A 26,262-nucleotide genomic window follows, 5' to 3' on the forward strand; every position below is an offset into this window, starting at 1 on the left:
TGCGAACATGAAACAAAATGCTTACATCTTATTGGTACTGCTTATTCAATAACTGGATAGCCTCCTCTTCAGGGTATTGTGACTTAAATATGTTTAAAAAATACAGACTAGCAATACAGATACTCTTGGACATTTGTTGATAAATTATTTAAATTTCTCCATGTTTTGTATTGTATTGTATTATATTGTATTCGTTTACTGATTTGGATTATTTACATTGTAGCTATGTGAATCTTTGGAAGAACTGCAGAATCTGAATGGAAAACTTCGAAGCGAAGGGCAAGGAATATGGGCCTTACTAGGCAGAATCACAGGGCAGGTTAGTTTCTTTCCAATTGCTGTCTCCTATTCTTACTCTGTTATTTTCAAAGATCAGATTTCTGATACAACTTTCCTAACTAAAAAATTCTGTAACTAATCCTCTGTAGTAATGATAATGCCTGAAATACATCTAGAGCATTGAAAGCTGCCTACTGAGAACCTGTAGCCTAATTTGGTTGTTTTAACAGCTATCTTGTTTACAAAGTTTTTTCATTGGCTCTAACTAATTGACCTGTCATTTGAGATGAAGCTAAGATTAGAAGCATGAGTTACTCCTAACAAATTCTTTTTTTTTTTTTTCCAATTTATTTATTTTCAGAAAAACAGTATTCATTATTTTTTCACCACACCCAGTGCTCCATGCAAGCTGTGCCCTCTATAATACCCACCACCTGGTACCCCAACCTCCCACCCCCCCACCACTTCAAACCCCTCAGACTGTTTTTCAGAGTCCATAGTCTCTCATGGTTCATCTACTCCTAACAAATTCTTATCTCTGATTTAACAGTTAGACTCCTTGCCACATTTTTTTTTTTCTATCCTGTTCTTCTGTTATATTTAGTTCCTTCTTTTTAGGTGTAAAATTTAAAAAAGGCAAACTAGAGAAATTCGTTTTTATATTGATTTAGTTTTGAGCTACCTAAGAGATGTCTTGTGAAACTTCAATGTTAAAGGATAGTTTTTTACCTGCAGTAAATATCACTGGGTAATGACAAAAATTATTTTATCCTTGAGCATTTTTTGCCTGTTCAAGTTCTTGGTGTTGAAAAGAAGAATCATTGCCAAGTTTCTTTGAATGTTTTTTTTTTTTTTAGTACTGTGTGTATAACACATAAATTAAAAATTCATTCAAGTAATTTCAGTTCTATTTTAAAAGAGATGTTGGAGACTCATTGTCCTTTTTCAATGAAAGTAATCTTATTTGTGAAGGAGGCTTTATCAACGAAGAGATATTTTTCATTGTACTTGTTTCAGAGGTTTAAGAAGGGTCAAATTTATCATATAGTTCATGTAGACTTAATATTTTAGAAGATAATAAATACTGATATGTATTGTGCTATGCTAGCTTTAAAGATGCTTCTTTTGTGAACAGGATGTATGTGGCTTATATTAAAATGAATAACATAATTTAAGAGGTGAGAATGAGTAGTCACCTTTGGTGAATTGAAATTTCTATTGATAGGTTGTTGATGGATTTTTGAGAGACTCTGGTGTTTGATATTTAGAAAAGTTAATGTTGAGTACAAGACTATTATTAGTTTATTTACCAAGCTAGCATTATCTTTTGGTTTGATTTGCAAGACTGTCTCTTAAGAATCTCTTACTTAGTGTAAAAAATTATCTACCATAAAAGGGTATTTTCATTTATTAAATGACTCTTAACAGAAGTTCACAAATTTCCTTGTGTAAATGTAAAATATACAGAAGTAGAATTCATTTGTACCATTTGCATGACACTTTTTTCCAGTTGGTTGAACAAATGCCGGCCCACCGGGCCACTGAGAAATGACTTTGATAGATGGTTGCTGTCTCAGAAGCCAGCATACTACAGATTAGTAGAAGACCAAAAAGAATCTCATTCACTTTGTGGAGAGTTTGGTCCAATAAGATAATTTTTCTAATTAACCTATGGAGCACCACTGTAGCTGAGATGTTGAGGAAAATAAACGCTTCAATATTCTTCTTGTCAAGTATATTGTGTGAGGCTTTTTTTTTTTTAAGCTCTTAAATGATTGTCCTTGTTTTTCACTTTTCAAAGCTGAAGTAGAAGTTTAATTCTCATATTTTAGTGTTTCAGCAAAAATTCAATGTATGTAATTATAGGTTTATAGGTTCTTTTTCTTTTTTTTTAAAGATTTTATTTATTTATTTGACAGTGAGAGACACAGTGAGAGAGGGAGCACAAGCAGGGGGAGTGGGAGAGGGAGAAGCAGGCTTCCTGCAGAGCAGGGAGCCCAATGTGGGGCTGGATCCCAGGACCCTGGGACCATGACCTGAGCCAAAGGCAGACGCTTAACGACTGAGCCACCCAGGTGCCCCTAATTATAGGTTTCTAATGGAAGTAACCAAAGAAACTCATTTTAATTTTTTTTTGCCGGTGTAATAGCTGTTAAAACATTTCTCCCTCACAATTCTAGCATATTTAGTTGACTTGAGTGGCAAATAGAGGAGAATGTTGCTTTATATATTTTCTTTAAAACAAAATAAACTGCATTTGTTCAAATCAATAGAAGTTGAACATACCGGCAATTTTGCGAGCACCCAAGGAGAGAAAGCCAAGTAAAAAAGAAGGAGGCGCACAAAAGACATCTATCCTTCCTGCAGTACTTTATAGGCAAGTAATAAAATGACAAGTTAATATTGTGTTTTTTTTTAAACTCGTGCTTTTAATAACAAGGTGCTTCAAATATTTCTGAATGAATTATGTCCATACTAGAATTTATGTTAAATGCATTTGACGTTCATTTTGTGAATATTTTCATCAAAGATGCTTTTTAGGTTGAATGACAGAAGAGATTTTTGCTCTCTTTTAATGATAAGTAACTTATATCCTTTAAATAGGTGGAGATGTATTTCCAAAAGTTCCGTGGAAGTGAATAGTCAGTCCTCTTTGGAGAATTGGAAAGTGACTTTAAATAATGTAGATAATGATTTTCTTAAATAATTAAAAGGATATATAAATATACATTTATATTTTATTTTACTTAAATGAGTTCTAGAGCTTTGCATGTGTTTTTAAGTGGTGATAGTTATCATATACAGTCTCAATTCCTGCCTTTGTACAGTGGTGGATGATGAAAAAAACTTCTGGATTTGAATCTGTCTATATTTTTTTCTGTGCCCAGTTGTAATAATTTTATTTACAGAAGTGTGTGTGTGTGTTTTTTTTTTACTTGTCTCAGTAGTTTATAGTGTTCACCATTTATAGTAATTTTACATAGCCTGGATTTCCTTCCGTATGTGAATAGGTTGGGATCTTACTTTTTTAATGTAACTGAGCATATTAACTGGGGAAAGTTAGAAGATGCTAGTGTATTTATGTGTGCATGTATGTATATATATATACAAATGTATATATTCACATATATACCTATATATACTCCTATATATATTTATATAAGTACATAAATATTCTCCCCACAACTTCTTCCCTTCTGAGAAATAGCAGGAGTAATAACATCAATCTCCATAATTATTTTTCATTCTTGGTTGGAGGCTCCCTCCGTAGGTAATAGCAGTTGACTTCCTTGAAATGTGGGAAAAGCCGACTAGTGTTTTAGTGTACAGTATGCAGACTAGCACATTCTCAGCCCAGCTTTTCTAAACAAAGTTGGTTCATTTGGAACCATCACACATAACACAGTGCTTCTGACTTATCACTACATTCATTTTTGTTCCAGAATGTATTTTACATGATTTTCCTTTTTTACTCTGAGCAACATTGAGATAAAATATTAGTTGTTGTTGTTATATTTATATGATTTTTTTCTAGGATAATTTAAAAATTCAAATATCATTGTTTCTGTATGTTGATGGATGGCTTTTATAGATTCTCAACTTTTCCTTCACTCTTTATGTTCCCAGTATAAAAAAGACCTAGATTTTCAGGTCAAGGGCTTGTGCTCTAGGAGTGGTTATGTTGCCGTTTTGCACAAGAGAAGTTGAATTCCTTGAAAACAAACAAAAATCGAAATAACAGTTAACACCAATAGTAAAACGCCCCATTCTTTGCAATAAATATCAATTGGTATATTTTTAAAATTCAGAGTCAGATTTTGGAAAGAGTCTTACTTATAAATTTAGCTTATTTTTATGTTTAAGACTCTTTGAAAAGTTTGTAATTAATGATAGGAAATAAACTGAAGTTTGTTTGTAAGTTAACTTCTTTGTTGTTTTAGAGAAGTAAAAAATCGGGAAGTTTTTTTAATAGCTACCTTTCTAGAGAAAAATTAAGCTAATATTAAATGAGTTTAAGTGATAATTAAAATTGAGATGGTGATGATGTTGAGAATACTATCTTATATATGCCTTTCTCTGAAAGGTTTGACTCTAAAGCAATATTTATATTAGATCCTGCTATTTTTCTATAGTCTCAAACATATTTTGAAGTAATAAATAGTGACATTATAAAAAAGTATGTGTTATGAGAAGACATTTGATTTTAACAGAAGAAATTTTAATTAAGGTGAAATTTTGAAATTAAAAAAATATGCTATGAATAGCTGTTCACTAAGATTACTACTATTCTAATCCTTTATTTGCTGCCTTTATTCAAAGTTGTGGAATTTGTAAGAAGAACCACGATCAGCATCTTCTTTTATTGTGTGATACCTGTAAACTTCATTACCACCTTGGATGTCTGGACCCTCCTCTTACGAGGATGCCAAGAAAGACCAAGAACAGTTACTGGTAAGTAAAATGAAGGAGATTTTAACATTAGAAATGGTTTGCTCTGTGTTTCAACAGTGTAAGATGATGTTACATCGTATTGCTTCACAATAAAGTTTTCAGCACATTTTTTAACTGATTTTTTTATAAATGTGTTTCCAACTTCAAGTATAATTGACAATTAAAAACTATATATATTTAAGATATACAACTTAATGATTTGATATACGTATGCATTGTGAAGTAATCACCATAATGAAACTAAATTAGTTTCATTATGGTGATTACTTCACAATGCATACGTATATCAAATCATTAAGTTACTTAGTTTCCATTGTCTTTTTTTGTGGTAAGAACACTTTGGTCATAAATATTTATTATAATATATAAATAAATCTGTATCTGTTTTTTTGACAAATGAATATTGAGTTAATTGAAGCTATCATGGTATCTTAGCAATGGTTAAAGCATGAATTCTGTCTCCTGTATTAGTTGTATTTTACTTTATTATATGAATTTCTGAAATGCTTTATTTTTATTTTGAAATTGAATGAATTTATCAGGAATTTGCCTCCTTACTTATCCTTTTATTGTGGTTTAATATTTTTAAATAGTTTCACTCAAGGCTTTACTTTTAGTATTTTTCATTTGTGCTAGTTATATTTATGTTCAACCAATCTAGAAACATTTGACATATGTTTTTAATTTTTTTCATTAACTTAGGTATATTACATTACTGCAGATATTTGATAAAAGCTTATGTATGATGAATTTTATCCTTTCCTTAATTTAATCTAAGGGAGAGACAAATCAGTTTTAATATGATGATTCTATATAGGAAGAATGTAGAACACGGAAAGTTTTGGAATAAATCTCAGTATTCTTCTTAGGCAAATTGCCTTTCTGCATTTACTTTTATTTTTATTTTCTATTTATTTGAGAGAGAGACAGAGATAGTGACAAAGATAGTAAGAGAGAGGATGACCAGGAAGGGGAGGAAGAAGCAGGCTTCCTGCCAATCCCAGGACCCTGGGATCAGGACCTGAGCCGAAGGCAGATGCTTAACCAACTGAGCCACCCAAGTGCCGATCTTTCTACTTTTAGAAAAGAGTAGACCCCAGGTTCTTAAATGCTAATCTATATGAAAAGTTGTGTGTTTGTCAAACACAGTAAGCATGTTTTTTAACCTTACTGTTTTATGTTGTAAAGCATCTCTGTTTATTTTACTGGGAAGCTTACATTCTTTGACCATTTTCACAGGAATGCTTTTTCATAGTGTTCTTTTTTTTTTTTTTTTTTAAAGATTTTATTTATTTATTTGTCAGAGAGAGAGTGCACAAGCAGGGGGAGTGGCAAGCAAAAAGAAAAGCATGCTCCCCACTAAGCAAGGAGCTAGATGCAGGACTTGGTCCCAGGACCCTGGGATCATGACCTGAGCTGAAGGCAGATGCTTAACTGACTGAGCCACTCAGGCATCCCTCATAGTGTTCTTTATCAGTTTGTCTTGAGAGAGTCCTACTAGTCCGCCCTTTTCAAGTATAATGGAGGGCATAAATATATATATGTTATATCTGTGCTTTTGAAACCAGAATTTATTAAAAAATGCTGTGGCTTATTAGAATGCTAGCAGTGTTAATAACTATCCTAGGTGGGTGGTTTTTTTTTTGCATTTTCAAAAAAGATTTATTTATCTATTTGAGAGAGAGAGTGAGTGAGCAAGCGCGCTTGTGCACATGGCAGGGGAAAAGGGGAGAGGGAGAGGGAGAGAAAGTCTTTAAGCAGATTCCACTGAGCATGGAGCCTGATGCGGGGCTTGATCCCATGACCCTGAGATCACAACCTGAGCCAAAACCAAGAGTCAGACTCCCAACAAACTGTGCCAACCAGATGCCCTATAAGTGGATGTTTATAAATTGAAAGCCTGTTTGGTAGTCTCCAGGGCTAGTGTGCTAGTCATGATCTTTGACATGGAGATGTGCAGTTATGAACTTTTCTAATACTGCTGTGCTTGCAGAGCTCTGGTTTCCAGTAAGTTTCTGGAAGAACGTCACATAAACTGCCTTGTCTGGAATGTTTTAGGGAAAGGTCTCCCCCAAAGACCTAAAACTACCTAGGGTCCTATGCATTGGTTACAGTGTTTTAAAATAGAAGAAGCTAATACTATGGCAAAGTGAAGTCTTCTATATCTTCTAGGTTTTTTTTTGTTTGTTTGTTTTATTTTAAAGATTTTATTTATTCATTTGACAGAGAGAGATCACAAGTAGGTAGAGAGGCAGGCAGAGAGAGAGAGAGGGAAGCAGTCTCCCTGCTGAGTAGAGAGCCCGATATGGGACTCGATCCCAGGACCCTGAGATCATGACCTGAGCCGAAGGCAGCGGCTTAACCCACTGAGCCACCCAGGTGCCCCCTCTTCTAGTTTTTAATAATCAAATTTCTTTTGTTCTCTGAAGTCAACTTAGTTTTGCTTAACACTTAATTGAGTGTTTTAGTTTTAGAGGAAGTTTCATGGAATTATATTTTTCTTTAGTGTATCTCAGTCGTGAGAGGCACTTTTTGCTTTTTAACATTTTCAGTTTAATTTTGAAGTTATATTAAAGATAATAAGTATTAAAGTAATTTTACTTCCCAAATATTTTTTTATTACCTTTACTCTTTGCCTAAGTCTATTATATATGTATGGTAGAAAAACTGTCTAATGGTATGCTACTATACATTTTTTACCCATTCTGCATTCTCTGATGCCATATTGGTATTTTGAAATTGACCATGCTTAGTAGTATGCATGATACAGAAATTAGCAAATGCTAGAAATAAAGACTTTTTCCCATAGAGAATTAGGCATTAGAAATTTACTAGCACACTACTGCCTAACCTCTGCCTAGGTTCCATTTAGTTCTTCTTAGTCTTTTTCTTAGGAAAAGAGGTCCTAGAAAGGTCCTTTTGTCTTAGGGAAAGGGTTCCTATACCCTTATCTCATGACTGGACTCATTATTGGCTTAAATTTATACAGATCCTACTGGTACACATTTTTGAATGTCACCAATTACTCCTTTTCTTGTCTTTATGCTGTGTGTATTTGGTAACACCCTTTCTACTATATACCCCTTATGTTCACTGCTAGCCAAAATTACTATGCAATCTTCCCTTCTCAAATAGCGTGTTCTGCTTGGCAGACTGTTCTAAGCACCTCCTGTACTACTTTTGGGAGTTACTAGTTTGAGATCTGGATGCTTTCTGTTTGGTCCATACCACAATAGTTCACTGCTTATCTTGGACTAATTTAAGATATGTGACAGGAAAGAATAAAGATACAGAGGTAATTATTGATGGAAAGTAGGAAAGTTGAATAAGCTCACATTAGACAGGCTCTGACTTTTAGAAGCAGTCTGTGGAAAGGGAAAGCAACTGGGATGATGATGGTAGCTTAAGAAGATAGGAGATAGTTTCCGATAGTTTTGTTGGGAAAAAAAAAATCACAGATGACTTGCTGAGGTTATATACTAAAGAATGTTTGTGAATTGGTTTAATAAGTGTGATTAATTGATCTTTCTCCAATAATGCTTAGCTGTCCAGGATCAGGAGAGGGAAAAACCCAGGGACTTCTTATGTTGGTTTAGGAATGGGCAAATCAGATGAGAATGCTAGTTGGGTGAGGAATTTGGCAAGGGATAAAGAGGCTAATGAAGGTATGATCTAGGCTCCATTTTGTTTTTACTTACTCCCATTGTTTGAAATTTATTTTTGTCTTACTCTTAGTTTATATTATTTTGGTTTGTTCCTTTTTAAATATATATTGTTGCACACTGCCTTATATTCTTCCCAGATAAGCCTGATAGCTATATAAATGAAGTAGTAAGGGTTTGATTTATTAGAGTAGCTCACATAATAAATATTTCTTTTTTTTTTAAAGATTTTATTTATTTGACAGACAGAGATCACAAGTAGGCAAAAGCAGGTTTGGGGGGGGAAGGAAAACTGGCCTCCCTGCTGAGCAGAGAGCCCAATGCAGGGCTCAAATGCAGGACCCTGAGATCATGACCTGAGCCAAAGGCAGAGGCTTAACCCACTGAGTGCCCCATAAATACTTCTTTTAGAATAATCTTATGTTTCTATCACCGTCTGATCAGAAGTTTTCTTGCCTTTTCTAATTAAAGAATATTCTGGAAAAAAAAAAAAACAAAAAACCAAATCCTGAATATTCTGGAGAGTATTATTTGACAGATAATTGAGTGATATTTATTATATCCTTTTATTCTTTGGGTATACCTTTGTTTATTCTTTTAAGAGAAAAGAAAATCTATAGCACAGACTCTTCAGTTAATAATTTATAGGTTTCTCCCCCATTTTTCTTAATAATTTATCCTTCCCTTCTTCCATTAACTTTCTTTTTATCGAGATAATTGACATATAACCTTGTATTAATTTTAGATGTACAGCATAATGAGTTGATATATATATTGTGAAATGATTACCACAGTAAGTTTAGTTAACATCCATTGTAATACACAGTTAAATGTTTGTTGTTTTTTTTCCCCCTAATGATAAGGACTCTTAAGATGTATTCTCTTAGGGGCACCCGGGTGGCTCAGTTGGTTAAACAGTTAAGTGGCTGGCCAACTCTTGATTTCAGTTTAGATCATAATCTCTGGGTTCTGGGATGGAGCCTCGTGTAGGGCTCCACACTTGGGGTAGAGTCTGCTTGCTTGTGCCTCTCCCTTACCTCTCCTAACACAACTCCTATGCATGTGCTTGTGTGCGCTCTCTCAGTTAAAGAAATAAAATCTTAAAAAAAAAACAACATTTCTCCAAATATACAATATAGTATTAATAACTATAGTCACCATGTTGTATATTACATCCCCAGGACTTATTTATTGATCTATTTATTTAGAGAGAGAGCGTGGTGAGAGGCACGGGGGAGAGAGAGAGAGAGATTGAGAGAATCTTAAGCAGGCTCCGTCTTGAGGCTCCATCTCATGACCCTGAGATTTTAACCCAAACTAAAATTGAGAGTCAGATGCTTAACAGACTGAGGCACCCAGGCACCAGCCCCCTTTTAAGAATTATTTATTTATTTGTATATATTTATGTTTTAACTGGAAGTTTTTACCTTTTGACCACCCTTACCCCTTTGCATCTCCTCCCCAACTCCACCTCCCTGACGCAGCCTCTGGCAACGACCAGTCCATACTCTTTATTTATGAATTTGTGGGTTTAAAAAAAAAATAGTCCACATAAGGGGCACCTGGGTGGCTCAGTGGATTAAACCTCTGCCTTCAGCTCAGGTCATGAACTTAGGGTCCTGGGATTGAGTCCCACATCAGGCTCTCTGCTTAGTGGGGAGCCTGTTTCCTCCTCTCTCTCTGCCTGCTGCTTTGCCTACTTGTGATCTCTCTCTCTATATTCAATAAATAAATAAAATCTTAAAAAAATAGTCCACATATAATCGAGATCATACAATATTTGCTTTTGACTTACTTAGCAGAATTCCCTCAAGGTCCATCTATGCTGTTGCAAATAACTAGGGTTTCCTTCTTTTTTATGACTGAATAATATCCTATTATATATTTCTACCACATTTTCTTTACCCATTCATTCATCAGTGGACACAGGGTATTTCCATGTTTTTCCTCTTATAAATAATGATGCATGAACATAAGAGTGTAGGTATCTTTTCAAGATAGAGATTTTGTTTTCTTTGGATATACACTCAGAAGTGGAATTGCTGGATCATACAGTAGTTGCATTTTTAGTTATTTTGTTTTCAAAGATTGATTTATTTTAGAGCAGGAGAGCAGACTGGTGGGGCGAGGGGCAGAGGAATAGAAAGAATCCCAAGCAGACTCTTTGCTGAGTGTGGAGCCTGACTCAGAGCTAATCCCATGACCCAGAGATCATGACCCAAGCCAAAATCAAGAGTCGGATGCCCAGCTAGCTGAGCCACCCAGGAGTGCCCTATTTTTAATTTTATTAAGAACCTCCATGCTTGTTTTCATAGTGGCTGCACCAGTTTACATTTCTGCCAACAGTATATGAGCATTCCCTTTTTTCCGTATCTTCTCCAGCACTTGTTATTTCTTATCTTTTTGATGACAGCCATTCTAACAGATTTGAAGTGATATCTCATTGTGGTTTTGATTTATATTGCACTAATGAAGTTTTATGTAGGCACCCGTGAAGATTTTCCTTTAAAAATGGGGAAAACATGGAAAAATCTTAGAGATAAGGGAAAAAACAGACTATGCTATGCAATCTTTGAAGACTGAAAGAAGTAATTTGTAAAGGAAAAAAAAACAAAACATGAATTATATATAATATTTGAGAAAGTGTCACAATTTATTACAGTTAAGAATTCATAAAATCTGTTTTTTCTTTAACATACACAAGTAAATTTTTTTATAAACTGAATTCATGTACTTGTCTTAGAATTATTATACAATGAAATCATTTTTCTTTAGTAATTGAAAAATTCTAAACCTTCTTCTGAACAAAAAAAAAAGTTGTAATATATGGTTCAGGAGTTGGAGATTGTATAGCAAATGAGAAAAGTCTCTTGATATTTCATTTCAGTCAGAAGGTTGCCCTTTTGCATAAATCATGACATGAATTTTTATTACTTGTACTTTAAAAATTCCTTTTTAATTAATTGAATATTTTGATTACTTAAGAGTATTTTTAGTATTTTGCATGGGAATGATAAAACATAGGATTCTCTTCCCTTAGTAGAATATATTAAGAAAAAATACACAGGATTAAATGTATAAAATAGCAGCTTAATGAGTTATTAGAAGAAGCCAGGTATGTGTTTTGACATTATCAAGGATAATTATGACTTTTACCCCCAAATATTATCCTATTAATCCCATTGAATTGGACAGGCCATAGCTATATCCTAGATTATTATTCTTAGGATCTTGTGTACTGATTAATGTAGTAGAGATGCTTTTTCATATCTTAAATGATACATAAAAGATAGAGACGATAGTATTTAATAAGGTTGTTGAAAAAGTTTCAAGTAGTGTCTCCATCTGTGTAGAGTTTGTACTGTTAACTATCACTTGGCAGTTGTTTTGAAACAAACAGATAAATTTCTGTATTGGTCGTTAAATTTTATTTTGACTTTCTGTGTTGTTCAGTGTTTTGTCGTGGAGTTTAGGGAGTAACAGTTCTGTCAGAGGACTCTAAAGCAAGTTTCCTTGTGACCTGAGTGTATTACTTTTGGTGAGGATAATAATGAGCATAAGAAGTTAGAGAATGTCCTGACAAGGATTATTGTTACAAAATGAGAAACTAAAGAAAAAAAAAATTCAATTAAGAGAAAAACAGTACACTGATTCATCCTAAAAAGGTACTTGTTTCTATATCCCAGCAATTCATGTATGTTAAAAATGAATTGGAACTGAGAAACTTTGATTACATTTTACTTCAGCTGGTAGAAATGATCACTTAAGGAAATAGTCCTTTTCTGTGACATAATTAAATCTCTTTCTATGGCCATTTCTGTTTTTATGTTTGTTGTATTTGTTATTATTTACTAATAGTATCTAACATTTGTGGGGTTTTCACAGTTTAGGATTGCCAATAGATTGTTTGAAAATATATTCATTATTTAAATTACGAATATTGTTAGGTGTTTATTGCTCATACTAATCTTTAATCTTTTCATATGAGACAAACAGGAGCAAATAGATATCTTACACTTTATTTGTATTTTAATTTTTTTTAAAAGATATATTTATTTGAGAGAGCAAGAAGAGAGGGTATGAGTGGGAAGGGGCAGAGGTAGAAAATCTTTTAGCAGACTCCCCACTGAGAGCAGGGCCCAACATGGGCTTGATCTCATTACCCATGAGATCACAACCTGAGCCAAAACCAACTGAGCCACCCAGGAGCTCTGTATGTTAATATCCGTGGCATTCTGTGAATTCAAGGAATGAAGTGGTTGGATGTTCTACCAATAGATATATAAAACTTTTTGAGTAACACATGATAAATTACCTACTTTTTTTTTTCTTATTGGTCATTTTTTTAGTGTTAAGATTTTTCCTCAACAATTTTGGTTAAATGAATGAGAATTTTTAGATATTAAGATCAAAGCCTTAAATATTAGGGGCACGTGGGTGGCTCAGTGGGTTAAAGCCTCTGCCTTCAGCTCAGGTCATTATCCCAGGGTCCTGGGATTGAGCCCGCATCGGGCTCTCTGCTCTGCAGCGAGCCTGCTTCCCACCCCCCTGCCTGCCTCTCTTCCTACTTGTGATCTCTGTCAAACAAATAAATAAAATCTTTTAAAAAAAAAACAGCAACAGTGTTGAATATTAGTTTGCATTTTAACAATTAATGTATATGTCTTATTAACACAAATGTCATATTGCATTTAACTCTTACTGGAATTTGAATTTAAAGTTATCACTCTTAAGAAATAGATACTAGTTTGATAATGTTTACTGTATTAGTGAGCAAGATATGTGAATTTTGATGCAGTATGACCTCAAATAGAAAGAAATCTTTGAAAATACTCGGTGAGGGAATTCTAAGATTCATTCAAGGGTACTGATGTAAACTAAGATTACTTAAGAAACTAAGGTACTGATAAGTAAACTAAATATGAAACATTATTTTCTCTATTATAACTATTTTTATAGAGATAACACTGTAAGTTAGACTTCTAAAGAACCCGATCATTCTTTTAAATTTAAAAAATTTCTTTAAATTTAAATTTAATTTAAATTTAATTTCTTTAAATTTAAAGGAAATACATGAAAAAAACTTACTTTTAACAGTTTCTAATGAATTTTTAAGTGGGCCTTTATAATTGGCACTATTAAGATTTTCAGTAATCATTTTGTAGACTTTTGTTGTCCAAGTGTTAGCCACTAGCCACATGTGACTCCTTGGATTTAAATTGATTAAAATTAAAATTTAAAAATCAGTTTCTTAGTCACACATTACAAGTGTTCAATAGCTATATATGGCTAGTGGCTATTGTACTAAATAGTGCAGTTATAGATAATTCTAACAGTTCTACTGGACTGTACTGATTAGACTGAAATTTCAGTGTTTAATTATCTTTTAATGTTACTCTTGTTTGTTCAAACATTTTACTGTGGCAAAATACATATAACATAAAATTTACCATCTTAATCATTTTTAAGTGGTATAGTCCAGTGGTATTAAGTACATTAGTAATTATTATATTGTCATATTAAATACAATAATAATCTATCTCTATGACATTTTTCAGCTTGTAAAAGTTGAAACTCTATACATATTGAATAATAACTCCCCATTCCTCCCTCCCTCCAGCTCCTGGCAATCACTACTCCACTTTCTCTCCCTATGATTTTAACTACTCTTAAGTACCTCATGTAAGTGGAATCATATAGTATTGGTCTTTTTAGTGACTGGCCTATTTTGCTTAGACTAATGTCTTCAGGTTCATCCATGTCATAGCATATTGTGAATATTCTTTTTTAAAGCTGAATAATAGTCCATTGTATATGTACCACATTTTACTTATCCATTTATAGGTCAGTAGTTACTGGGGTTGCTCCCACAGTCAGCTATTGTGAACAGTGCTGCTATGAATATGGGTGTAGAGATACCTCTTTAAGAATGGATTATATGGTAATTGTATTTTTAATTTTTGAAGGAACTACCATACTGCTTTTTTTTTTTTTTAAGATTTTATTTATTTATTTGACAGAGAGAGATTACAAGTAGGCAGAGAGGCAGGCTGAAATAGAGAGAGGAAGAAGCAGGCTCCCTACCGAGCAGAGAGCCCGATGTGGGACTCCATCCCAGCATCCTGGGATCATGACCTGAGCCGAAGGCAGAGGCTTAACCCAGGCGCCCACCATACTGCTTTTTAAAGCAGCTCTGCAGGATTCCAGTTTCTCTACATCCTTGCAAACAGTTACTATTTTCTGTTTTTTGTTTTGATAATAGCCATCCTGTTGGATGTGAAGTGCTAGCTCATTGTGGTTTTGATTTTCATTTCCTTAATGATTAGTAATGTTTAGCATCTTTTCTTGTGCTTATTAGCCATTTGTATATCTTATTTTTTAATTTATTTATATTTTTGAGAGAGCGCCTGTGGAGAGGGAGGTTTGGGGGGTGGTGACAGAGAATCTTAAGCAGACTCAATGGACAGTGCAGAGCCCTGAGCTGAAATGAAGAGTCAGTCCCTTAACCGACACAGCCACTGAGGTGCCCCTCTATATCTTATTTAAATCCTTTTTCTAGGGCGCCTGGGTGGCTCGGCGGGTTGGGCCGCTGCCTTCGGCTCAGGTCATGATCTCAGGCTCCTGGGATCGAGTCCCTGCTCAGCGGAAAGCCTGCTTCCCTCTCTCTCTCTCTCTGCCTGCCTCTCTGTCTACTTGTGATCTCTGTCAAATAAATAAATAAAATCTTTAAAATAAATAAATAAATAAATCCTTTTTCTAAATGCATGTGGACTTAAGAAATGGTTATAATAGTATAAGCTGTTATGGTATTAATTTTTTTTAATGTATTAGTCTCTTACCTCATGTAAAAAAGAACAAGAGTAAAGTTACAACCCATTGTTATAATAATATTAGCTTTTATAATTGATCATGTATTAACCTTTATTGACATTTTTATTTATCCATAATGGACTCTGAGTTACTGTCTTGTGTCCTTCCCCCCTCCTCTCACCCTACAGGACTCCACTGAGCATTTCTTGTAGGACAAGTCTGGTGGTATCAAACTCCCCCTGCTATTGTTTGTCTACCACTGTCTTAATTTCTCCCACACTTTTGAAGGACAATTTTGATGAACATAGTATTCTTAGTTGGTAGGTTTTTTTGGTTGCTGTTTGTTTTTCTGGTCATTTTAACACTTTTAATATATTGATAACACTGCCTTCTGGCTTCCAGAATTTCTGATGAGAGCTCTGCCTGTAATCTTATTGAAAATCCCTTGTATGTGCTGATTTTGAATTTCTCTCTATTTTCAAGTCTCTCTTTGTGTCTTTTTATTTGGAAAGTTTGATTATAATGCATCTTGGTGTGGGACTTTTTAAGTTTATTTTGTTTGGTATTTGTTGAGCTTCTTGGATTTCATATTATCTCCTTTATCAAATTAGGAAGTTTTCAGTCATTATTCCTTTAAACATTTTATCTCTTCCCCCTTTCTCTTCTTCTGGGTCTTCCATGGTGCGAATGTTGGTGTATTTGTCAATGCCCTCACTTGCCACTTAGGATCTATTCACTTTTTTTCAAACTTTTTTTTTCTGTTTGTTCCTCAGACTTTGTAGTATCCGTTGTTCTTTCTTTCAGGTTTGCTGCACAGATCTGTCCTTTTAATCCCTCTAGTAAATTTTCTGTTCCATTATTGTACTTTTCATCTCCAGAATTTCCTTTTGGTTTATATTTAGGCTATCTCTCTATTGATATTTCCGCTTTGTTCAGAAATTATTTTCCTGTCTTTGTCACAATTTCTGTTAGTTCATTGAACACTTAAAAAATAATTCTTTGTCTTGCAGATCTGCCTTCAGGTCTTTTTCTGGGACAGTTTCTGTTAATTTTTCCCCCCATTTTAATGGGCCATACTTTCCTTTTTCTTTGATTAACTTGTGAGGTTTTTCTCAGAAACTGGACATTTGTATTTAATAATGTGATAACTTTGGAAATGAGATTTTCAACCATTCCCAACATTTGCTTTGTTTTCTTAATGTTTCTGTTTATTTTTGTTTCTTATCATAGTGTGCTGTCTGTGCTGAGGATCAGTCTAAGGTGTAAACTTACAGTTTTTTATGTCTTTTCTGAGCCTTTCCCTGGGCAAGTCTGGTCATTTGCTAATTTTTCCTGTATATGCACTTATTTTTTTTTTTTTAAGATTTTATTTATTTATTTGACAGAGAGAGATTACAAGTAGGCAGAGAGGCAGGCAGAGAGAGGAGGAAGCAGGCTCCCTGCTGAGCAGAGAGCCCGATGCGGGACTCGATCCCAGGACCCTGAGATCATGACCTGAGCCGAAGGCAGCGGCTTAACCCACTGAGCCACCCAGGTGCCCTATTTTTTTTTTTTTTTTAAGATTTTATTTATTTGACAGAAAGAGAGAGAAATCATAAGTAGGTAGAGAGGCAGGCAGAGAGAGAGAGGGGGAGGAAGCAGTCTCCCTGTGGAGCAGAGAGCCGGATGTGGGGCTTGATCCCAGGACCTTGGGATCATGACCCGAGCTGAAGGCAGAGGCTTTAACCCACTGAGCCACCCAGGCGCCCCTATATGCACTTATTTTTGAGTGCCCATGTCTTTAGTGTCTGGCTCCCAAAAGGGTGCAAGGAGAAAAATGAAGGTGGGGAATAATTTTAAGTTCTAGAAGACATTTCAGGCCAAGGGGACCTTACCCAGCTCGTTGTACTTCTTTGATCAGAGCACAGATGATCAGTATTTGGAGGACATGGTTTATTTTGGCCATCCTGGCTCCTAATAGCTGTTTGTAAGCTACTGCAGGAACATGTGCAGTGTTCTGCCTGCTGTGTGGCTTGGTTGGAGAATGGGTAGCTGTGACTTTGCCTAGAGCTGAAATTGACTGAAATTAATGGCAGTTTACCTGTGTAAGTCTTTCCTTGGAAGTTGCAAGCCTTCACTAGAGTCCATAGTTTGAAAATAATTACATCAAACAATTTGCCCGTGCAGTTGTTTTGTAGGTGGAGAGACAGATTTCTGTTACTTTGCACTTCACCATCAGTGCTGAATCTCTTACGTTGGTTCACTTAAACATGTAGCATTATTGTATGTGTTTATGATACTTACAGGGATACAGGAATTGCTTTATATATTTACTATTGTCATTCTTACAGGAGTGTATATTTTTATATATTCTTCACATGTACCTGAATTTTTATTAATAGAAACCATAGCTAATACTAGAAAATAAAAATAAATATATGAATTTACATTTTTTTCTTTATGTAGGCAGTGTTCAGAATGTGACCAGGCAGGGAGCAGTGACATGGAAGCAGACATGGCCATGGAAACCTTACCAGATGGCACCAAACGATCAAGGAGGCAGATTAAGGAACCAGTGAAATTTGTTCCACAGGATATGCCTCCAGAACCCAAGAAGATTCCAATAAGAAACACGGTAATTTTTTACCCGTTTATCATAATCATCACAGAAATCTGAGGTCAGAATTTAAGAGGTGAGAAAGACAAAGGGTGAACATATACTCAGGAGTCAAAGAAAGAAACCATCATATTGCTGTTGGTCATTCTTAAGAATTTATTGTTTTAATCATGAAATATACCATACATACGTGAGAATTTATGGTTTATGAATTCAACTTAAAACATAATAATAATGAATGCCCATGGTATCCACCAGCCTGCTTCAAAAATCAGACATTACGAAAGGCTTTGATGTCCCCTATGAATCCTTGGTAATTACATTCTCATCTATCTAGCACAGGGGTTACCTCTGTTCTCAACTTTATATTTCTCATTCTTTTCTTTTTTTAATAATGAATCTCCAAATGTGTGTATTCATAAGTAATACGTAGTTTTGCAAGTTTTGAATTTTGTATGAATGGAGTTACTTTTTCCTTTTATTATTTGATACTTTAATCCATTGAATTGATTCATAAATATCTCAGTATTTATATAACCAAGTATCTTTCATAATAAATAAGTGATTTATCTCTCCTTTTGTTTAATTTTTTAATTGTTGCTAGTATCTTCTTAGTTATGCTTTTTATTTTAGTACATATATTACATTTTTGGATATTCTGTCCTTAAATTTCTTATAATAATTCTTTCATTAGTTTTTATTTTTCCTGCCATTACTGATCAAAGTGTACTTCATTTCACAATAGTCCTATTACTCTATCAAAATTTTAAATAATATTTAGCTCTGTGTTGTAGGGAATTCATGACATATATCCTAAGCTTTAATTTCTCATTCAAAATAATATATCACTAAATAAAACTGTTAAAAATGATCATTTGTTCTACAACTTTCTCTCCATTTCTGTTAAGTTTAAGTTCCTTTGGGTTATAGTACTAGCACAGTTTTTAGAAAAGTTTGGGCTATTTCATGCTAGTAAAAATGATTTTTCTCTTATTTCAAGAATCTTTTTTGTGGGATATGTAAATTGGTATTCTATTAAATAATTTTATTTTTAAATTCAGAATTTATAGTATGATTAAGTATATATAGTACTTTAATTTTCTTTTGAAGAACTGTCTCTATAGAGTTATCTCTGAGAACCATCAAAAATATAAAATTTTCATGGCTGCCAGATTGAAGTCCCATTTTTATTGAACATATTTTCTTCCCCCGCTATTACTTTCTTTTATACTTTTTCTTTTATACTTTATATCTTTATGTTTAAAAGTAACATCATGGTGGTAGTAAAGAAGCAAAAGAGGGTTGGAAGGGATTTACATGTTGGAGTATTTTTGTAAATCCTGGTATGTTACTACTATTAATTTAACTTCTGTTTATCCATGCTACTAATAAATCCAGCCATTGTATTATTTTCTCCTTCTTCCTACTATTCGATCATTGGCTATTTCACTTCATTACTTTCTTCAAAGGCTAGTAGGTCAGAAGAGGACATGAGGGATTAGCCTACCTTTACCTAAAATTGTTTAATAATAATAATAATAATACCTAACGTTTATTGAGGACTCTTCACATGCCAGACACTGTACTGATCCTCTGACTCACTCCCCCTTTTAAAAAATTAGTTAATATATGACTGTTATAACACCTATTTTACTCAAAATGAAACTGAGACACAGAAAGCTTGAGTAACCTACCATGATCTTACAAATAGTAGGCAGAATAGGACTTAACCTCAGCCTGAATTAATACCCTGTGGGTTTTGTTTCTTTTTTTAAGGTCTGTAGAAGAAATTTAAGTGAGGTTCAAATGAAGTTATAAAACATTTGGTTTTTAGGTAGCATAGCTGGGAATGTGACACCAGAATGTTCATGTGTCTTTCTTTAGCATAGTGTTATCTATCGTAAGACAGTTACATATCCACTTACTAACTTGTGTACCTGAGTTTGTTCACATTTAATACAAGATCCAACACTCTTTTTCTTTGCACTTTCTGTTAAGTGTGAAATGTTCTCCCCCCCCCAAGCTTGTACAAGGGCATTGGTGTCACTGCTTTCAAAAGTCACAGTGCAGTAGTGTAGAAGTTAATTAATAAAATGTTTGAAGGTTATTCTACCTTGAGGAAATTGATATTAAAAAAAATAGAAGTAGCAAATCTGTAAGCATACTGACAGCATGTGTGTATATATTAGCCACCAGCATATATTTATTTTGCTATTCTATGTTGGTTTTCTTTTTTCCCTCTAAATTGTGAATACTGTGGAACTTGCTGTAGAAAAAAGGAGTGCATGCTTTGGAATTGGCAGTGAAGATGAGAAGTATATAGTGGTTTTTGTTTTCTAACTAGTTACTCCAAATCTATGTGAAACATTTGGCTTATTGTATCTCAGCTTTTTTTATTAAGCAACAAATATCTTTTTGATTTGTTCATTTGATTTGATCAGTGTTAAGAGATGGGCCCATGGACTCAATTTTTGTGCTTGAGTGCCTGCTTTGTGCCAAATAAGGCTGCTATTAGAAGAATGGCATCCACTTTTTTCTGCTGACAGGCAGTTTCCATTTTTCGTAGCTGGAGAGTGCAATGGGGAATAGAACACTTTGGCAAACCTTACTATATTTTTATTATTTAGATGCTGAGGAAATTCATTTTTCATTTTACTCTACTCTGATTTCCTCAATAAGGATTTATAGAACTCTGAATGACTATAGCACATTTTGAGACAGTAGATCTGATAAGATAGATGCTTTTCAAAGTAAGTAGTCCCAGTATTCCTTTTTCTTCCTAATTTTTTTCTACCCAAAGATGATAAAAGATTAGCCAGAAAAGTTAACTTGAAATAAATGATAGCTTTAAAGTGTTAAAGGTATTTAAAAATAATGGGTTAAAAGAGCTATTTTTGAGTTGTAAGAATGAAAATACTATATTTCTAGAAAATATTCATCTTGTGCAAAGATGGAGATTCTCTCTGATCCATATTTTCATTTTTTTCATGTCATCTCATATTTAATTGTCTCATATTTAATTGTTAGGTTATTATTTTTAAAAATTGATTCTGAAAGAATTATTTTTAAATTAAATTTTAACTATGAAAGTAACACTTTGAAAATATTAACTATGAAAGTGAATATTTTTTTGTTATAAGAAAAGAAATTCAAAAGTATAGTCTCCTTTGACTTTCCTCCCAACATTACCCGTCCCCAGCCCATGAATCTATGTTTATCATAAGGGTATATATTTTGTACTTTGAAATTTCTTTTAGTGTATCTGTCAAACAAAAAATAAGAAAAAAAGTGATCAGTGAATCATATGGAAAAGTAATATGGGCATAGTTCAAGAAACATGGAAATAATGAAATATTATTAATAAGTAAAAGAGGAATGATCTGGTTTTAGAAAATTCTTCACATATTATTTCCTGCTCCAGGAATGTAACTTTGTAACATCATCTTAAATTGGCTCACAAATATCCCATCCTCAGTATTTCAGTCTCCCAGGAACCATATTCTCTATTTTATTATTGGGCACAAATAGAAGGACTAAGTCTAAGGAAAGAAAAGGATTGAAAAGCATATTTTTATTTAACCATTATCTGTTACTTACTTTGTATTTTATATTAATTGTCATTGCTATGCTATGAAGTAGTTACAAATGTCATTGCCATTTTATAGTTGAGAAACTGAGGCAAAGTGTTTCAGTAACATGCCCAAGGATATACAGCTTCTAAATGGTATATATAGCCAGGAATCAAACTAAGGTAGCTTCTAAGGCCAAACTTTTAAGTGCATCATTATGCTTCTTTTCCATGCAGGATTACAGTGATTGTTCCCAGCACTTGTCCTTGGGCCAGAATCACAGGCTCCTGTGCTTTCAGCAACTTAGTGGCTAAAGGTGTGGTCAGGAAAATGGAATTCACTCTGTGGGGAATTAAGGACTTATACTACTGTTGGCATAGATGAGGGTATGGATGTCAAGAAAACTTTTACCATATGTCAGAGGGGTTCTGCCAAACATTAGAAAAACCATAAATGAAATACCTATCCTGAAGCCCTGAGTAGGTGGTAGGAACTGACTCCAGATCAAAGAATTTGACAGTGATGATCAGCCCAGAGAACACTGTTGAGTAGGTAGAAAATGAGAATTTGTGGGAATTTTGAAAGCCTGTGGGGACCATGCAGTGGCTAAGCCTCAGCCTTTGGCTCACGTCACGATCTCAGGGTCCTGGAATTGAGCCCTTCATCAGGCTCCCTGCTCAGCAGGGAATCGGCTTCTCCCTCTCTCTCCTTCCACCTCTACCCTCCACCCCTGCCTCGCTCGGATTCTCTCTCTCGTGCTCTCTCTCTCAAATAAATAAATAAAATCTTAAAAACTAAAATCCACTATTGATTAGAGGTTAAAGTACACACATTGTTATTAAAAGAATCTAGCAATAGTAATACTTTGTAATTAGGCTTCATGACGAGTAATAAAAATTGCTCTATTTTTAAAGACCATATTTGTTGGTAATCTTATGTTTTCCCTTTCTGGCCATTATCTTTATTATAATTAGGGTTCTTCTAAAAAAATTTTATGAATGCTTCCAGGAGACATTTTTTCAGCATTTTTCAACAACTACCAGATGTGTATATTGTATATTGTCTTGTTTCCACGATTTTATTTTTTTGAAATTGTCCTTTTACTTACTTTTCAAAGTGACATTTGATTGTTTTACTTAGCCAATTTCATATTGACTTTTTTATGATAATGACTTTCCAGAGACAAAATATTGATTAACAATAATAGAAACATGCTTTCTCAGTTTAAGAACACTTTTTACTGTATTATTGTTGTAAGGCTGAGTAGGCAGGGGTGAGGCAGATGCCGAAAAAAACCATACACTGAGACTATAACCCACTAATTAAATTTAAAGGATTCTCATTGATTCAGTTTATTATTTTTATTTATTTAAATTTTATTTATTATTTGACATAGAGAGAGAGATCACAAGTAGGTAGAGAGGCAGGCAGAGAGAGAGGGGAAAGCAGGCTCCCTGCTGAGCAGAGAGCCTGATGCAGGGCTCAGTGCGGGGCTCAATCCCAGAACCCTAAGACCATGACCTGAGCCGAAGGCAGCTGCTTAACCAACTGAGCCACCCAGGCATCCCCCGATTCAGTTTATTTTTAAAGGAAGGCATGAATAGAGTTTTAAAAATGACTTCCTTTGCTTAATGTTGTTTTTCAACTTTTTTAGTCTCCTTGAATCTAAAAGCAACTCTTCATAGAACATTCAACTTCTTTGTAAATCAACCTCTCTTTCCTTCTTTTCTTTTCTTTTTTATCTTTTTTCTTTTCTTTCTTTCTTCTTTTTCATTCTTTCTTTCCTTCCTTCTTTCTAAAATGTACACAATTTGGGGGTACCTGGGTGTACCAGTGGGTTAAAGCCTCTGCCTTCGGCTCAGGTCATGGTCTCAGGGTCCTGGGATTGAGCCCCGTATTGAGCCCCACAGTGGGCTCTCTACTCAGTGGGGAGCCTGCTTCCTCCTCTCTCTCTCTGCCTGCCTTTCTGCCTACTTGTGATCTCTGCCTCTCAAATAAATAAACAAACTCTTTAAAAAAATTTAAAATATACACAATTTGTGATATGGTCAGCCATGTCAAATAATTTCTTAAGTATTTCTTCTGGAGCCCTTTCTCCTCCAGCTCTAATCTTGAACTGGTTTTTCTTTGTCATCCTTGGACTTTTCTTCATCATCATCATGGGACTTCCTTTTAAAGTTTCACAGGTGGAATTTTTTTTGGCTTGCATTTAATTTTTTTTCATTTAGTCTCTTACCTTGACGGGACAACTCCTTCAATGATTTATTTAGTAAAGGTTACTGAGAGGTAAATTTTTCAGATCTTACATGTCTAAAAATTAATTTTTTTTTAAGATTTTATTTATTTGACAAGAGAGAGAGATTACAGGTAGGCAGAGAGGCAGGCGGGGTTGGGGGCAGAGGCCCCCCACTGAGCAGAGAATCAACGGGCCTGGATCCCAGGACCCTTGGATCATGACCTGAGCCGAAGGCAGAGGCTTAACCCACTGAGTCACCCAGGTGCCCCTGTCCTCTGTCTTGAAATTCCTAGTATTTTCTCTTTTCTGAGTGTATTCAGTGGTATGATTCAGTACTTTGCTTGCTGTGGTACATTTTTATTCATTTCTGGGAGCTTAGTCCTTTCGATCTAGAAACTTATGTGTTGTAGTTCTGAGAAATTAATATTTGTTATTTCTTTGATAATTTTTATTCTCTTTTCTGTTCTCTTTTTCTGGAACTTCTGCTAATTGTATTTTGGTGCTGCTAGATTAGTTCTCTAATATTTTTTTCCCTTTTTTTAAGATTTTATTTATTTATGTCAGATAGAGAGAGCACAAGCAGAGGGAGCAGCGGGCAGAGCAGGCAGAAGGAGAAACACGCTCTCTGCTCAGCAAGGAGCCTGATAGGGAACTTGATCCCAAGACCCCAGAATCATGACCTGAGCTGAAGGCTTAACCTATTGAGCCACCTAGGCGCCCTTCTAATATTTTCCTTCCTTCCTTCCTTCCTTCCTTCCTTCCTTCCTTCCTTCCTTCCCCTCTCTCTCTCTCTCTTTCTCTTTTTCATTTTTATTTCTGTGAGGTTTTTCTCAACTTTATATTCCAACTCTTACTGAATTTCTGATATGGGGATGCATGTGTATTTTCATTGTTCTTTTTTTCTTTTAGTAACAGATTTTTTTTTTTCATGATGGCAAGAAACTTCTTTTACCTCTTCAGTAATAATCACTTCTCAGTTGTTCTTTTTAATCCTTCATTGTCTTTGTTTCCTTGGGTTTCCTAATTCTGTTCATGTTTGACCCTTTCATGTTGACGCTTTTAGATGACTAGGGATCCTTAGATGTCCACTCACATATATATTTAATAGTAATTAAATTTATGTGGGGCTTTTTTTTTCCGTAGAGATGTTTTATGATTGGGGACTTTCTCTTTGAGAATATCTTAAATGTCAGTATATACAGGTTTTTCCCCACATCAATTCATTGGAAGTATTCTCTCATCTGTTAAGTGGCAGGTATAATTTTGACTGCCAGACTCCTGGACAGGTGAGGAGAAAGGGGCTAAAGATCTCATAGTTCAGAAAGCAAAATTCCATGTAAACTTTCTGGCTTCTCTTTGCTACATCACTGCTCCCTTCTCTGTGCCCGATTATCCATTGTCAGCGTTTGGTTATTTTTCTCCAGAGGATAGGCCTCCTGTGTCTGATGGGAGAGGAGTAATCTCTTGACAGTATAAGGAAGGAGTGGAATCCCTTATACCTTTATGTTAGTGAATTTTAACCCAAAGTAGCATTTTATTTCCTACTATGTGGTGATTTTCACAGTGTGGTAAGTGGACTAATGGCCCTCCACAAAGATGTCCATGTACTAACCCTCAGAACCTGTAAATATGTTCTCTTACATAGCAAAAGGAATTTTGCAGGTATGACTAAAGTTATAGAGCTTGAAGTGGAATGTTAACCAGTTATCCATGTGGGCCCAGTTTAATCACATAAGTACTTAAAAGAAGAGAACCTTTCCTGGCTGTAAGTAAAAGGGACATGTGACTACAGACAATGGGTTAGAAAGATGCAGCATTGGCTTCCTTGGAAGATGGAAAGAAGGGGACTAGCAGTGTTGGCACCCTCTAGAAGATAGAAAAGGCAAGTAAACTGATTCTCCCTTTAGAGCCCCCTGAAAGAAATGCAGCCCTGCCCTCACCTTAATTTTAACCCAGTGACACCCATGTCAGAACTGTAAGATAGTGATTTGTTTTCTTTTAAGCCACTGAGTTTATGATAATTTGTTAACAGCAGTAATAGAAACTAATATAGAGTAATTTGTACATTTCTTTTCACATTTAAAATAAAAATGGGACAATGATTTATAATACTATATTTTTTTACTTGAAGCCACGCATGTTGGAAATGAATGGCACATTCCTTCATATTTTCGGAAAGTTCCAGTGGTACAGTAGTTTATTCATATGCAAATGTTTTATATCATTAAATTATGTAAAAAAATCAGTGGGTGAGTTTTATAGTGATTAATAGTTTTTTTTTAAACACTGATGGATGTTGAAATAATTTTGAAAGGCATTTTAGTTTTATTTAAGTGTAAGTTAAATATAGAAACTAATCATTTATGTGATAATGGAAAATTGGTTCATTTTTCTTTAAAGTTTGCTACAATTAAAATTAACTTGATCAGCTTAATGGCCGATGATTTTTTAATAATAGTTTTATTGAGATATAATTCATATACCATGTAATTCACTCATTTAAAGTTGTATAATATAGTGGTTTTTAGTAAATTCATAGAGTTGTATAGCCATTACCACAGCTACTTTTAGAACATTTTTATTGCTGTGCCCTGCCCCAAATTCCCAACAAAATCCCTATACCCATCAGCAGTGACTCCATTCTCCCTGCTCCCAGCC

The 26,262-nt window shown here is 34.5% G+C and overlaps 1 protein-coding gene across 3 annotated transcripts in view; it reads left to right on the forward strand.

Moving 5' to 3' along the window:
• Positions 1–26,262, forward strand: part of PHF14 (PHD finger protein 14) — a 171,818-nt gene that overhangs the window by 62,654 nt on the left and 82,902 nt on the right. For all 3 annotated transcript variants that reach the window (XM_044246116.1, XM_044246114.1, XM_044246115.1), the window contains exons 11-14: positions 224–319; positions 2,553–2,656; positions 4,600–4,731; positions 17,649–17,817. In XM_044246116.1, the coding sequence (XP_044102051.1) occupies positions 224–319; positions 2,553–2,656; positions 4,600–4,731; positions 17,649–17,817 (501 nt within the window). The remainder of the gene's footprint in view (positions 1–223; positions 320–2,552; positions 2,657–4,599; positions 4,732–17,648; positions 17,818–26,262) is intronic.

Source organism: Neovison vison, chromosome 4 (genome assembly GCF_020171115.1).
Source record: "Neovison vison isolate M4711 chromosome 4, ASM_NN_V1, whole genome shotgun sequence".
Taxonomy (NCBI): Eukaryota; Metazoa; Chordata; class Mammalia; order Carnivora; family Mustelidae; genus Neogale; species Neogale vison.